Source organism: Gopherus flavomarginatus, chromosome 9, assembly GCF_025201925.1.
Source record: "Gopherus flavomarginatus isolate rGopFla2 chromosome 9, rGopFla2.mat.asm, whole genome shotgun sequence".
NCBI classification, from domain to species: Eukaryota; Metazoa; Chordata; order Testudines; family Testudinidae; genus Gopherus; species Gopherus flavomarginatus.
In genome coordinates, this window is record NC_066625.1 from 61,797,324 (window position 1) to 61,811,294 (window position 13,971).

Here is a 13,971-nt window from a genome sequence, read left to right on the forward strand (position 1 = left end):
TGTGATCCAATAGATAGGTTTATATACAGAATGAAAGAGAGAGGTTGAGTAACCCTAAATGACGGTAGGCACTTTGTGGACAAGTTGCCCCCTAAGGATTATGATCTAAAGGTCTTATCCTGGAAACAAAATAATTGCACTAAGAAGGCTGAGTGTTATTTGTAGGATCAGGCCTTAACTAGATAGACAACGTAAGCAAAAAGAGTGCAATATTCAGCAGCTGGTGAAGTGACTATATCTATTTGTGTATCTTCTGAAGTGCACATGGTTTGTTGGTTCCCCAATTATTGTTGATTTTAAAAGAAAAATATCTATTAGTTCTCTAATGTTTTATTCAGAGTTATATCCATTTTTAGTTATATGAGCCATGTCCCTAAAATGAATGGCAGTTTTGTTAGTCATATCAGACACAGCTATAAATTAACAGAATATTACCTTCCACCTTTTGGCAGGCAAAAACTGGGATTTAACCGCTGCTCTGAGTGACTATGAGCAGCTCCGACAGGTACACACAGCCAACCTGCCACAGGTGTTTAATGAAGGGAAGTACTACAAGCAGCAGGAAAGAGACCCACCCCAACAGGTGAACAAGACTGAACGACCAAGTCTGCAGAGACAGGATGACATTGCTCAAGGTAAATGCAGCTACTTGACCGCCTTTGTGGACAAATAGCTTTTTGGATAATCAAAGTACATTATGCAGGTAGTAGGAACTAAATTATCTGCCACCAGATAAATTATGTCATTGTTATTAACTTTATGGAGATACTGATGGGTTGGGCCCTGTATTGCACGTTTTTCAGTCCAGTTTATCTTTGCCGATGTTTGGTAGATTTTAAGATGTAACTGAAGTATTCAAATTTAGGTTTTTTAGAGACAGTGTGCTGTTAACTATGAGAGGAGTGGGCTAGATGAAGTTGTAGACTTTTCCCATTTCTAATTTCCCATGTGTCTGAGTCCAGAGAAAGTTCCATCATTTCAGTCATTGACTTCTTGATCATTATTACATGATAAAGGTGGCACTAGAGAAGACATCTGTTGAAGTAACTTTTGTCATGAAAATGTCTTAGTCTCTTGATTCCACCCCCATAAAAAGATTATATTGAATTAGTATTTCAAACAAAGGGAAAAAAAAAACAAGGAACAATTTTCAGTTATAGCAGCTGGTTTCCATTACATGATTATAAGCATTAGGATTTATTTTTCATATTCAAATTGCTTGCTCTCTCTGACTGTTGTAACAGGTTTCTTCTAACTTAATTCACCGAAGAGTTGAGGCCTACATTAAAGGTTAATCTATGGTATGCCAGCTTCTCACATTTAAAAAAAAAAAAAAGTAACTAGTGACTCGGCAGGAATTTGTTGTCATGAAACCCATCTAGACCTGAGTCCTGTTAGCTGAGGATTTGCCCCTAGAAGTCGTACAGTGGTGATGCATTCATGTATGTGAGAAGCGTTGGAAGGAAAAATAATTCTTTTTTGTTTCTCAACAATTTGTCCCTGACTCCAAAGGAAAAAAGACAAGACAACAAGAATGTGGTTTAAAAAAGCCTTTATTAAGTAACTCTGAGCTGTCCAGCGCAGACTATCCTATTGTAATCCATTCCACTTGGTGGAGGGCTGCTGTCAGCCCCTACCCTTCTTTTGGGGTGTTGGTTGCAGCACTGTTGCTACGACCCTATTACCCTCACTCCACATGAGGATTAAGAGGGAAGGGAAGACATGGTTCTCTCTTCACTGTACCAGGTGTTAGAAGCCGCAACCCCATTACCCACCTTCTCTAGGAAATACCTTCTCCTAATCTGCTTCCAGTTCTGGTTCGTCAGTGAACTAGACCCTTTATTAAACAAGTACCTGCTCTGGGTGCCTGCCAAGTTGCAACACACTGAATTTTGCAAGCTAACCTATCCACTGGGTCCTTGGGCTACCAACAGAACACTGAAAAATCCCACCTTGCCCAGTCCACTCTGGCAGTGAGGGAAACATTCCTTCTCAGCCCCAACAAGGTAACTAGCATGAGCCCACAACAAGGACCAAAAGCCCCAGTCCTTTTCTAATCCCAAAGAGAAGGAAGCTTTTCTTCTCATTGCAGAATGAGACTTTGAGCAGGGCAAAGTGTTACAAGCCCTCCCTTGGGTACCTGGAAGCCAATAAGCTGATATTGCACCTTCTGTCCAACCAATCAGCCACAGAGGCCACCATCCCTTGCCCCTCTCCAGTGCTTAATTTGTAATGAAAGTGCCAGAGCTCAGACAATTAGGTGACGGAGCTCAAGTGCATTTTTTTACTTTAAGAACTGATGCAGCAATCCCAGAGGTGCTGGGGCTATGAACTGCCAAGCCTAGGCAGTGTCAGGGATCAGTCCTGGCACAGATTAAGCACTATCCCTCTCCTCAAGCCCACAAAGAAGGGGACAGTGGAGCAATCCTTAAAGGAAGGAGAAGGGGTTTTCTTTCTCCCGCTGGCTCAGGCAAATACCTCCACACACACACACACTCTCTGAGGCTGCAGGGGTGGGGAAAGGTGGCAGCATTGCTATTGCTACTCCTAATTTAAGGAGCATCATTGAAGGGCTCTGGAAGCAGCCTTTCCTTAGCTGGTACCTGCTGACCAAAACAAGGCTTTGGAAGGGCATGAGGAGGGAATTGTAGGGCTTCTTTTGACTCAGTCTAAAGTGCTGGATTAATCAGAGTTAAAGAAGCAAACCTACACATACAGGGCTGGAAGTCAGTGAATTATGCCTGTTTTACATCAGCTGAAGACCTGGGCCACTGTCTAAAAGTCAACGTTTTTAAATCACTTGTTTGACATTGAAATGGCCACTTCATGTTTGCTAGAAGCAGTGCCCTACTGATACAAACAAGGAAACTGGATGCCAGAGCTAGGGTGATCAGACAACAAGTGTGAAAAATTGGGACAGGAGATGGAGGAAATAGGAGCCTATATAAGGAAAAAAAACCCAAAATCGGGACTGTCCCTATAAAATCGGGACATCTGGTCACCCTAGCCAGAGCTCACAGTAACTTTGTCACTCAGTGTGTTCCTAGAGCAATTCACGTAACCTGCCCTGTACTTCAGTTCCTTCATTTACAAGTGGGAGTAGTGAATAGTGCTGGCTAAAAAGTGTAGGGAAAAAAGAAACAAAAACTTCATCCCAACATTCAAAAACTTGCTGAAGAATGTCATTTGGATTTCAAAATTAGAAAAATTTTGACCAGCTTTAGCAATAATAAACTTTTGGATGTTCTGAATGTTAATTCATTAATATTTATAAGAGAGACACAGTGGGTGAGGTAATATCTTTTTTTGGACCAACTTCTGTTGGTGAGAGAGACAAGCTTTCAAGTCACACAGAGCTCTTCTTCAGGTCCATCAGCATCTGCCACTGATGATAGACCTGAAGAAGAGCTCTATGTAAGCTTGAAAGCTTCTCTCTCACCAACAGAAGTTGGTCTGATAAATGATATTACCTCTCTCACTGTGTCTTTGTAATATGCTGATATCGACATGGCTACAACAACACTGCATATCATATCTACAAAGTAATTTGAGTTCTGAGGATGAAAGGTAGTAGAAATGCTGTGTGATGCATCCATACATCTCATTTTAAATAAATAGGATTTGTGTGTGCCTGTCAGAAAGTGGAGTTATGCTCACATGGTACAGTAATGTTTCTTATTTACAGCACTGTACATGTTCACTGTCTGACCACTAAGGGCCAAGTTTACAAAGATTTGGACATCTGAGGATGCAGATAGGCACCAATGGGATTTCCAAAGCTCCTAAGCAGATTAGATGTCCAATTCTAATTAGGTGCCTAACTCTGATTAGATGTCCAACTCTAATCAGAGTTAGGCACCTAATTCACCTAAGTACTTTGTAAATCCACTAGAGACCAACCTGCATCTTTTGGTGCCTAAAGATCTGGCCCAAAATCACTCACTAGCTAAATCCTCACAACTTCTGTGAAATAAATAGGGATACTTAGGTTGAGAGGTTGGATAAGTTGCCCATGGTCACTCAGTGTCTCCATGATCATAGACTGTGCACTAAGTGGTCTGCTTCTCAAATTGTATATAGTAATTTGTGAAAACAACACCTAAGATAATGGGAGGCATACAGTAAAGCTACTAATTTTGGACAAGCACGAAAACCAGGCAGCCTAGAGAAATTACTAGTCCCAGGAATATCAACAGGAATAATGGGTGGAAACTGAACAAAGAAAAATTTATATTGGACGTCAAGGGGAATGTTCTGTCAGAGGGCTCTGCATAATTATCGAATTGTCTCCCAAAATAAATGGTGGAAGCCCTATTGCTTTAATCATTTAAAACTAGACTGAATATGTTGTAGGGGGAAGTCTTGCATTGGTAGGGGGATGACGTAGATGATCCAGCCTATGTAGGTACAGTATTTTCAAGTCACCCAGTAGGAATTCTGATTGTGGTAAATGTCCCTTGATTATACAGTTCATTCAGATTGTACAAAGCAACAGTGAATACTGAACAGTGAAACGCTATACATAAAAGTAAGAAAAAAGATTGCATTGTACACTTTTAGGGAGTCTTTCATTTAGGAATCCATAGTACTTTTTGTGTATCAGAAATTATATTTTCTGGAGTCCATAATCCGTGTGTGTGTGTGTCAGTCAGATTTTGGGCTACCCAAAGATATCTCTCATAGCATCTAAAACAATAATAAACGTAGGCAAAATAGGTGGCTTTTCAGCACATATCTTCACAAATTTATACGTATCAGGTGATAAAGGAAGGCACTGACTGGCAGCCCAGAACTATCATTGCAACACTGTATAACTAATTAAAGAGGCATTGTCAGAAGAATATTAAGTATTTGTTAAAATACTAGGCAGTATGTTCCCTAACAGTTAATGGCTTCAATATTAAAACTGAAAAGTCCATTTTAGAGCTGTTTTTCTTTTTTTATTATTATTATTATTATTATTATTATTATACTGTTCTTTGTCATTTGTTTTTAATTGCTTGTCAATGAAGACAGGGCTTAGAATGTTAAGATTTAACTTCCAACATCTGTTGCTATAATATGCTAACAAACAAGATGTTCCACCAAACTTTGGGAATATTTTTTCTTAATAGCTACTATAGCATGCTGCAGGTGAACCCAGGAACTGAACATAAGAATTGCCATTCCAGATCAGACTAGAGGTCCATAGAGTTCAGCATCCTATTTTTGATGGTGGCCCATTCCAAGTGTTTCAGAGACAGGTGAAGAAAACCCTATAAATGTGCTCACTGCAACTTTATGCAGTGTGTGCTTGTCTGGCTAGTTGGAAGAAAAGGTGTTGTTGTCCCTTTAAAGAATCCCCCTGCAACCAGCAGCAGGAAGGGGAAAAGTTTACCTGTACAGACTGGAGGAGGAACAGGAAAAGGCTGGATTAGGTGTGGGGAGTGGGGGAGGGTACTGCCTTTCCAGCAGACCACCAGAAGGGGGAGAAGTATTTATCTCCACCCGCCCCTGCTGCAGGAGAAGCTCTCTTTCACCTATATCAGGCCGGCAGCAGCTCACAGAAATGGTGGGTTTCCTCTTCTAGGCAGACTGGAGCGAAAGCCGCAGCTCCAGATCAGCATGCAATAGGGACACATGGGAGAGGGTGCAGAGTTAGGGTACCTAGCACACAGGAGGAAGGGGAAACAGGTAGTAACAGGGGGAGGGTGCTGTGTCAGCATACCAGAGCACAGAAGAAGGGGAATCCCTTAGCCAGTGGGACACAGGCTCTCATCAATCCCTGATCAGCCGTAGCTGTTGCAAGTAGGTGGCAGAGGAAGCTGCTGAGGTTACAGGCAGTCGCAGGGACCCACCATGTGGCACTGGGGGCTCCAGGAGCAATGACGGGCCAGACAATGGGCCTGCCTTTTAAGGAGTTTCTTACTAAAGCCAAACAGTCAGCATTGACTTTTGCTGAAGTACAACAACTTAAAATAATTTTAAAAGTTTATCTGATGCAACTGTGGATATATTCATTATCCATATATCCATGTCTAGTCTTTTATTTTAATGCTACCAAGCTCTGGATCTCCATTATGTTTTATGGCTGTTAGTTCCACAGATGGCCTCTGTTCTGTTTTTAAAAATAGCCTTTCATCAGTTTTATCAAATAACTCCTTGTGCGTGTATTGGGAAAGGTAAATTAGTGCATAATACTGACCTTCTCTTATCCAGTCATCATTTTCTAAAACTCTCTGAGATCCCTTCTTCCTCATTTCCTCTTTAAACCCTCTCCATCTTTTCAATGTCTTCTCATATAGAAGGTTTTCCATGCCTCTAATCTTTTTTTCCTCCCACTGTGTTTTTGGACTTGTTCTACTTCTGTCTTTTTGGAGATAAGGTTACTGGAACTGGACACAGTGTTCCTGGTGAGGGTGTGTCATCAACTATAATATTGGCATTATAATATTGTCAGTAGTGCTTTATAGCCCACTCTTTGTAAATCCCTATGTTTTGTTTGCCTTGCTGACCTCTCCTCTGTACGTTGAGTAGATGTTTTCACTGTTCTGTCACATCAATAGCTGGCCCTTTCCTAACACTAGCAACGTGTATGAGTACTTAAAATTACTTTTTTCAGTGCGCATTAGCTTGCACTTGACTACACTGAATTTCAATAAGAATTTATAGCAAAATAGGACAAAGGGTCCCATAGGGGTTTGTTTTGTTTGGTTTGGTTTTTGTGGTTTTCGTTTTTATAAAATAAGGTTCTCCCTTAATATAGGCTTGCAATATTCTTCATTCTTTGTGAGCTGCCTGTTATTCCTACGATCAGGGCATATAAAGCGAACTGTCTTTATAGCAGAATAATGATGTTGAGATTACTTCTGAGTAAACTTTTTTGATTAAAGCAGAATATGGTATGTTTGATGTTTGGAGTGATGTGAGATGATAGTTCTGTGCTAAATTTCATTTGATCCGTAACAAGTTAACCAAACGTAGGGGTTTAAAATATATAATAGTTATGATCTGTCACAATCACTAGTATATATTTTTTCAAATAAATCCTTGGAAACACAATTCTGCAAAACCCAATTCTACATAAACACTTCTTTCTCCATTCATTATTTTAAAAGTTAATCTGTCCAGTCAGAGCCACATTCATCTGTGATGTGCACAACTTCAGGGCAGGAACCACGTGTTCTTTTATGTTTAACAGTGCCCAGCAAAATGGTAATAAATAACAATAATAATCAATAGTAAGTCCTCAAATGAAGGAAATGGAGGTGCATTTGGAATGAGTTCATTCGTTGACAAAATACCATCATAGGAAAGACGGAGAGGCATTCCTCCTGGTCTCACTTGTCAATTGTACCACCGCCTTCCAATTGCCAATTGTTAGGATAAAGAAAGTATTGTCATAAAATCATGACTCTTTTTGTAATGTTCTTACTTTCCTCAATCTGTCTTGGGTTCCTCCACAGAAAAACGACTCTCCAGAGGTATTTCGCATGCCAGCTCAGCCATAGTCTCCCTTGCTCGATCACATGTAGCAAATGAATGCAGCAATGAACAGTTTCCTTTGGAGATGCCTATATACACATTCCAGCTACCAGATCTTAGCGTGTATAGTGAAGATTTCAGAAGCTTCATTGAACGTGATTTAATCGAACAGGCAACAATGGTTGCTTTGGAACAAGCAGGTGAGTGAATGCTCTGGGTTGTTAGCGTGACACTTGATTTAACATTCTTCGATCACACTTCATTATTGCAGCTGGGCCGTCTTGCACCAGAAATAAATGTGAGTGAGCAAAAACAAACACCATGTTCTTTGGAATATCGCATGCAGTTCCCAGCTCCATCTCTAAGTCTCTGCAGTAATTAGTGGCAGATTGGTTTAATAAATAGGGAGACTGAGGTAGGAAAGAGGGGAGGAGGAAGAGGAAGGGAAGGAGAATGATAGGCCAGGAGAGTGAGACTGATCAGGTGGAAAGTAAGGGGAGAGAATGTGGTAACCCATTGAATGCCATCAGTCAGTAGAGTTTGGGATCATTTATAGCACTATCCTTGTGGCTCAGTTTCCCCTTCTATAAAATGGGGATAATTATGTTTATTTGCTTTGTGAAGTGCTTTGAGCTATAAAGATGAAATGAAGCATAAAATAGAGAGATATATATGATTTTATATATATATAGTAATATTAGTTACGCCTATATTAAATCTACATTTAAAAGTTGCATGTGAAATTGAATTTAAAACTAGCAAAAAATGTTTAAAACATTTCATTGTAAATGATATTTAATGAATGAGAAACTCTGAGATGGAAGTTAGATAGCAACCTCCTGTTGAGAGACAGCCAAGGTTTCAGTCCTTGCTCTGATGATGACATTTGGAGGTTGCCATAATTTGAGAGACCGTGGGCATACCTGTGAACTCCAAGGAGCCCCAAAGTCCGCACTCCTTGTATGAGCTCCCTGCATCTCCTGCTTCAAATGCCCAGTCCCCCCACCACCTTGTGTCATTCTTAAGCTCTAATGAGTTTCCAAGTAAATTGCTTCACTAGCCACAGTAAGAGGAGTGCTTGCTCAAGTGTACTCCTTGTACTGGCGTAAACAGAACATCAGTTTCACTCACTGTAGCTATGTCTCTTATCTTTCCTTAATCTTACATGAAAACCTTTACATTTTGAAACACATTTTGTCAGTTGGGTAGGATTTGCCCCAGAATTTAAAGGGCATTCGATCAGAAACAGGTAGTGTAATGTTTTTTCTTCTTCCTCCCCTACACTGAAAATTCTGTCATGCTTGATTTGCTTACATCGCAGTTTTACAGCGTGGTGTACATGGTGTCATGTCAGTTAAAAAATGTGTAGTAAGCCATCTGTTAAAATGCAGAGTTAATTGATTCTATAACATGTGCACTAGAAGAAAATTACTTCTGAAAATCAAGAGAAATTGCATGTAATAAAGCCTTGACCTTAAGAAAACCTCAAATCTGCATTGAGCAGTACTGTCTTCTGCTGATACAGCACCTTTTGCATAACATAGTTAACATTTTCCCCAATACATTTTTTATAATGGATCTATTTGCAATGACTTATTTTAAAATGCTATCTTTTCATTTAATACACTGTTATTGGCTAGAGATGGAGTGAGCTGGAAACCCAAATCCAAATAGTACAGGGGTGTGGGGTGTATAAAATCCAGACCCAAACATGGATCTAAATTTCACAATTACAGATGAGCAAGTAACGAGCAAAACCCTTATATGAAAACCACTGAACTTTGGACGGGGAAAGTTGAAATCCAGACCTGAATTTTGCAGCTCCTGCCCATGAATAAAACCGATTCAAATTGTTGACCAAGAGTCAAACTGAATCCAAACTAAAACTTTTTTGTGAAGTTCAAAAGTATTTAACATGTATTTTTCTTTTTCTTTTTCTCATATTTCTGCACCCCTCTAGGTTTGGGCCAATCGCAGAATTTAAAGTTCCAATTCAATTGTTATTCAAGTGAATATTTGTGAATAATTCTTTGAGTTATTTCCCCAGCTCCAGTCAACCATAAAATCAGATCACTGTAATTAGACGCTTCCATGTTGGTGCAAAATAGCAGCCAGACTAAAGAAAAAATTGCATTTCACTCAATGCATTCAGTATGTTGACTCAGTTAGTTGTTCGTGACACACGTGGTATTTATTGGCTGCAAGAAAACAAATGATCTTAGAATATGCTCATCCTTTTCCACAGCTCCATTTTTATACCTCTTTTACAATTAATATAGAAATTAATTGTTATTAGACTGATGATTAAAACTATGTGCTACAGCTTTAATACAAGGGGCAAACAATAGAGGAATAAACAGTGATTTCTAGATGGACTGTTAGGGTTTTATGAATTTTTCTGTAGCTGTAGGAAATGTTTAACAAATAACCTGCTCTTCTATGGAAGTTGTCAGAATTATCTCTGTTTTCAAAAAATGGTTATCTTTAGTATTATAATTCAATATCTATGGTTTCCTGACAGCTTAAGCTTCATTGTGATCAAAGTACATAATTGTCCTCCTGGGTTTTTACCTTCCAGAATAGTAATTTCCCTCGTTGCCATAGTGAGAGGTAAACAACGGACCCTCAAGAAACAAACAAATCATTCATAGGAAGCTTTAAAAGTTCAGGCCAGTTATTTTGTGATAATACCTAAGGCAAGGTCACAATCCTGCACAGAGTACCTACAGATGCACCCCAGCACCTTCATAGTTCTCAGTGCACAATCAGGACCACATTTGGTTCATATCTACCGTTTGTGCAGAGACATAATGAGATTTAATGACACGACTAAGCTTCCACATCTCGTGAGAAATCTATATTCTAGTGGGTCTTTGAGCCTTTCTTCATGATTAATTCATGAAAGCACATCTTGAAATTTGGTCTTATTTTATGAGACAAGTTTATATATTTTTCATGGACTGACTATAACTTTGTCTAATAAGGAATCTAAACCTTGAAAAGCAGCATTTCATAACTGCTGTGGAAAAAAATTTTAAATCTCTAATTTTAATTTTAATTTATGACTGGTTTGGACTTGTAAGTCAGCCATGAAAGTCATTTGAAAAAATATACCTCAAGTAAATAATATACTGTGGGTTTTTTAATAAACATATTAATCTGATGAATGAAGCATGAAATGAGTACATCTGAACTGGTTCTATAATATTTAATTTAAACTTTGACTCAGATTTTAAATTCATGTAATGAATGTTTAATAAATATACACAATTTTATAGAAATATAAGTAGCATCCATAGCATCTAAGTACAATACATTGAAAACTATTGCAAGAGGAGGCCAGATCCTCAGTCCTACCACACTGTCTTTGCCCAACTCTGGTGATGTAAAGGGCAGATAAAATCATTTCTATTTGCCACTTGAGAAATACCCAGTTATGTACAGCCACCACTGCTGCTCTGCACTCTAATCATCTGCTGTACACATTATATGATAATCTATTGTTGGATGTACATTGGTGCATTTTCTTTGTTTGTTGTTACAGTTAGTAGGTAAGAGAAGGGGAAGAGGAGGAGTGGGATTATCATCCAGTCAGTAGCAGCACTCAGAATTTTTGCCACAAGTCCTTCATGTGAATGAACAACATTTAAATGGTTAAATAGCCTGCTTCCCTCGCTGAGTGTGGGTTGATTTCTAAGTACCAACTACCAGGGGAAGGGCAGGGAAAGCAATATAAGCTGGCTCCTTCCACCATCAACTCCGTAACCCACCCAGTTCCATAGGCCTCCCATATAAAAGCAGAAAACACCATTGTCAAACTCTCACAGTGTTTCTTAGGCACTTTGTTTTAATTACTGTTTCTCTCTGAAAACCAAACTGAGACCCAATGTAGGTTTATAAGTCTGATCACAGAGTATAAAACCCTACACGGGGAACAGAAATTTGATGATGTAGCAAAACTCCTGCTGACCTCAGTGATGTAGCACCAGGCCCTCCAGGAGAGAAATAGATAAGGCCAATACTCCCTACTACAGATTAGTGCTATTCTGCCATACTAGAATGAGCTTTCCAGTGTTCATATCATTACTTTCTAAACCCCACTCTCAGACAGAACTCCTTCCTTAAATCCTCATGAGACTTTAGGAATTCCGCATCTACACTGCAAAAAAAAAACCCACAGCAGCTAGTCGCAAAGACCAGGTCAGCTGACTTGGGCTTGCGCTGTGGGGCTCAAAATAGCAGTGTAGTAGTTCAGGCTTGGGCTGGAACTCAAACTCCAAGACCCTCCTCTTCTTCTCGCCAAGTTTCAGAGCCAGGGCTCCAGACTGAACCCAGATGTGTACACTGCTAATATTAGCCCTATAGTGCAAGTCCGAGTCAGTTGACCCTGGCTCTAAGACTCATTGCTGCAGAGGGGTTTTTACAGTGTAGATGTACCCTAGATACAAAGGTTGACATGTTCTCCTATGTCTTATTAACTCAATTATTGTTTATAGATAACTGCAGAATCGTATCTCACAAGTTTGGTGACAATTCACGCTCGTATGTTTGAGCGCAGGTCTAGTGCTTCATATTAAACAGCGGCTACGTTGTGTTCCATTATCGCTAAAGGAAATGGGATTTCTATCCTGAATTGCAGAAAAGTAGATCTGCAAAGAGTGTGGAAAATAACCCTGGAATATTTTTTTTGTTGCAGTCCTGAGTGCAAACCTCCAATGGATGACAGTTTGGATAACAGCAGCACTATTTTCCAAGTGTGGACTAAATGATAGGATTCAGATTACACAACAAATGGAAGATTTTTCACATACAAACATACTCAGATACATACATGTGTGTGTCCGTCCACCCATGTCTCTCTCTATACCTAAGTCCTTTCCCTGTTGGAGTAGGAGAGAATTGCTACAAAAACCCCAACAATTCTTCTTGTTGTTTCCAGGACCATTATTAGGCTGGGACTGAGACACTGAAATGAGGAAGGGAGTTACTATGGCGATGGGCTCTAGAGAAAACCAGATGGATAGGCAGGATGGTTAAGATTAATGTTTTTTAACTGAACAGAGCAAAATATTTTATTATTATGCTTCAGTATAACTGAGTATAACAACAGTTTTAAACTCTATGCACGCCAAGATATCAGTATGCCTAAACTTTAATAACTCTTAAGTGCTGAGGCCTGTGTTTTCTGTGAAGAGCCTAACACAGTTACTTTGGCCTGGATTGCAATGGTCATATCCCAAGAGTAAAGCCCAAGGAATTCTGAAACTTGGTCCTTTGAAGCAGTTGATAAAAGTTAGGCTTCATTAAGCCAAAAATATAATTGTCTTTTGGAAATGCTACAATCTTTTACTTTTCTGGGAGAAGATTTATGCAGAAGTGCGTGCAGGGAGAAAAGCAAAACCCATTCATAATTCTGGGAGATCTGCATTCATTTCCTGAGTACTAGGCTAGAAATGCATACTTGCATAATTTAATTCTAAGATGAATGACAAAGTGATGGACAGTGCTGTAATTTCTTAGAAAAACTGATGTCTTAATTTTGTGAGACTATATTAAAAAAAAAAGAAGCCGAAAAGCAGTATGTGACAGCTCACAAGTCCGTTATAAGCAGCTGTTTGCTCAAGTAGATCCTACTGCCTCATTTTATTTTTTTAACATTTTTGTTTTCATTTGCATTCTAGTTCCTGGATTCTCTAACTGTCTGTAGTGCTTATGCACCATGCCAAAAGAGAAACACTTAATTTAATTGTGCAGTTTTACATGTTCCTTCATGCATGGTCCAATGCTGCACTTCAAGGACGTAAGTAAATGATGAATAGCCTCTCAGGCACTGCTAGAGTGGATTTCATATCACCTAAAATAAAGGAGAGAGCTCCTATATGAAAGTCCTTTCTCTGAAGGACACAATGTACTTATGGATATACAGCATAATCACAATGCTGTGTCTGAAGAATACAACAGGTCACTTAATGATTAATACTAAACTCTGGAAAGCTATCTTTTATTTTGTTTACATAAGTATTGTAGGTAAATATTTATTTATAATCAGGAAGAACCAAATCTAAAAACTTTTAGATGCACATAGAATACACAATTACATTTCAAAACCTATAGCTTTACAAACTGTAGAAGTATGTAGTGGTGGTGAGCCATGTTGGTCCTAGAATGTTAGAGAGACTAGGTGGATGAGGTAATATCTTTTATTGGACCAACGGTTGGCTCTCTAACACGCTGGGACCAACATGGGTACAACAATACTGCATACTTCTATAGCTTTTAAAGTTGTATGTTTTGTTATTACCTCACCCACCTTGTCTCTCTAAGTGGTAGAAGTGACTGATGCAGAATGGCTTTGCTTAAATTTGAATCCAGCATGCCAGCTGTTAAGGAGTGCTCCTAGCACATTGCATGACCCATCTTCTAATTCTTAAGGGACTGAGTAGTTTCCCACTGATTTAAAGAGCTTGTATTGTACACATTTTAGAATAACTATAGAATTATGAAAGG

General features: G+C 39.2%; 1 protein-coding gene across 9 annotated transcripts in view; it reads left to right on the forward strand.

Annotated features, from left to right (window-relative positions):
- Nucleotides 1-13,971, forward strand: part of OTUD7A (OTU deubiquitinase 7A) — a 260,695-nt gene that overhangs the window by 179,145 nt on the left and 67,579 nt on the right. For all 9 annotated transcript variants that reach the window (XM_050966986.1, XM_050966987.1, XM_050966982.1 and 6 more), the window contains 2 exons: nucleotides 453-635; nucleotides 7,446-7,664. In XM_050966986.1, the coding sequence (XP_050822943.1) occupies nucleotides 453-635; nucleotides 7,446-7,664 (402 nt within the window). The remainder of the gene's footprint in view (nucleotides 1-452; nucleotides 636-7,445; nucleotides 7,665-13,971) is intronic.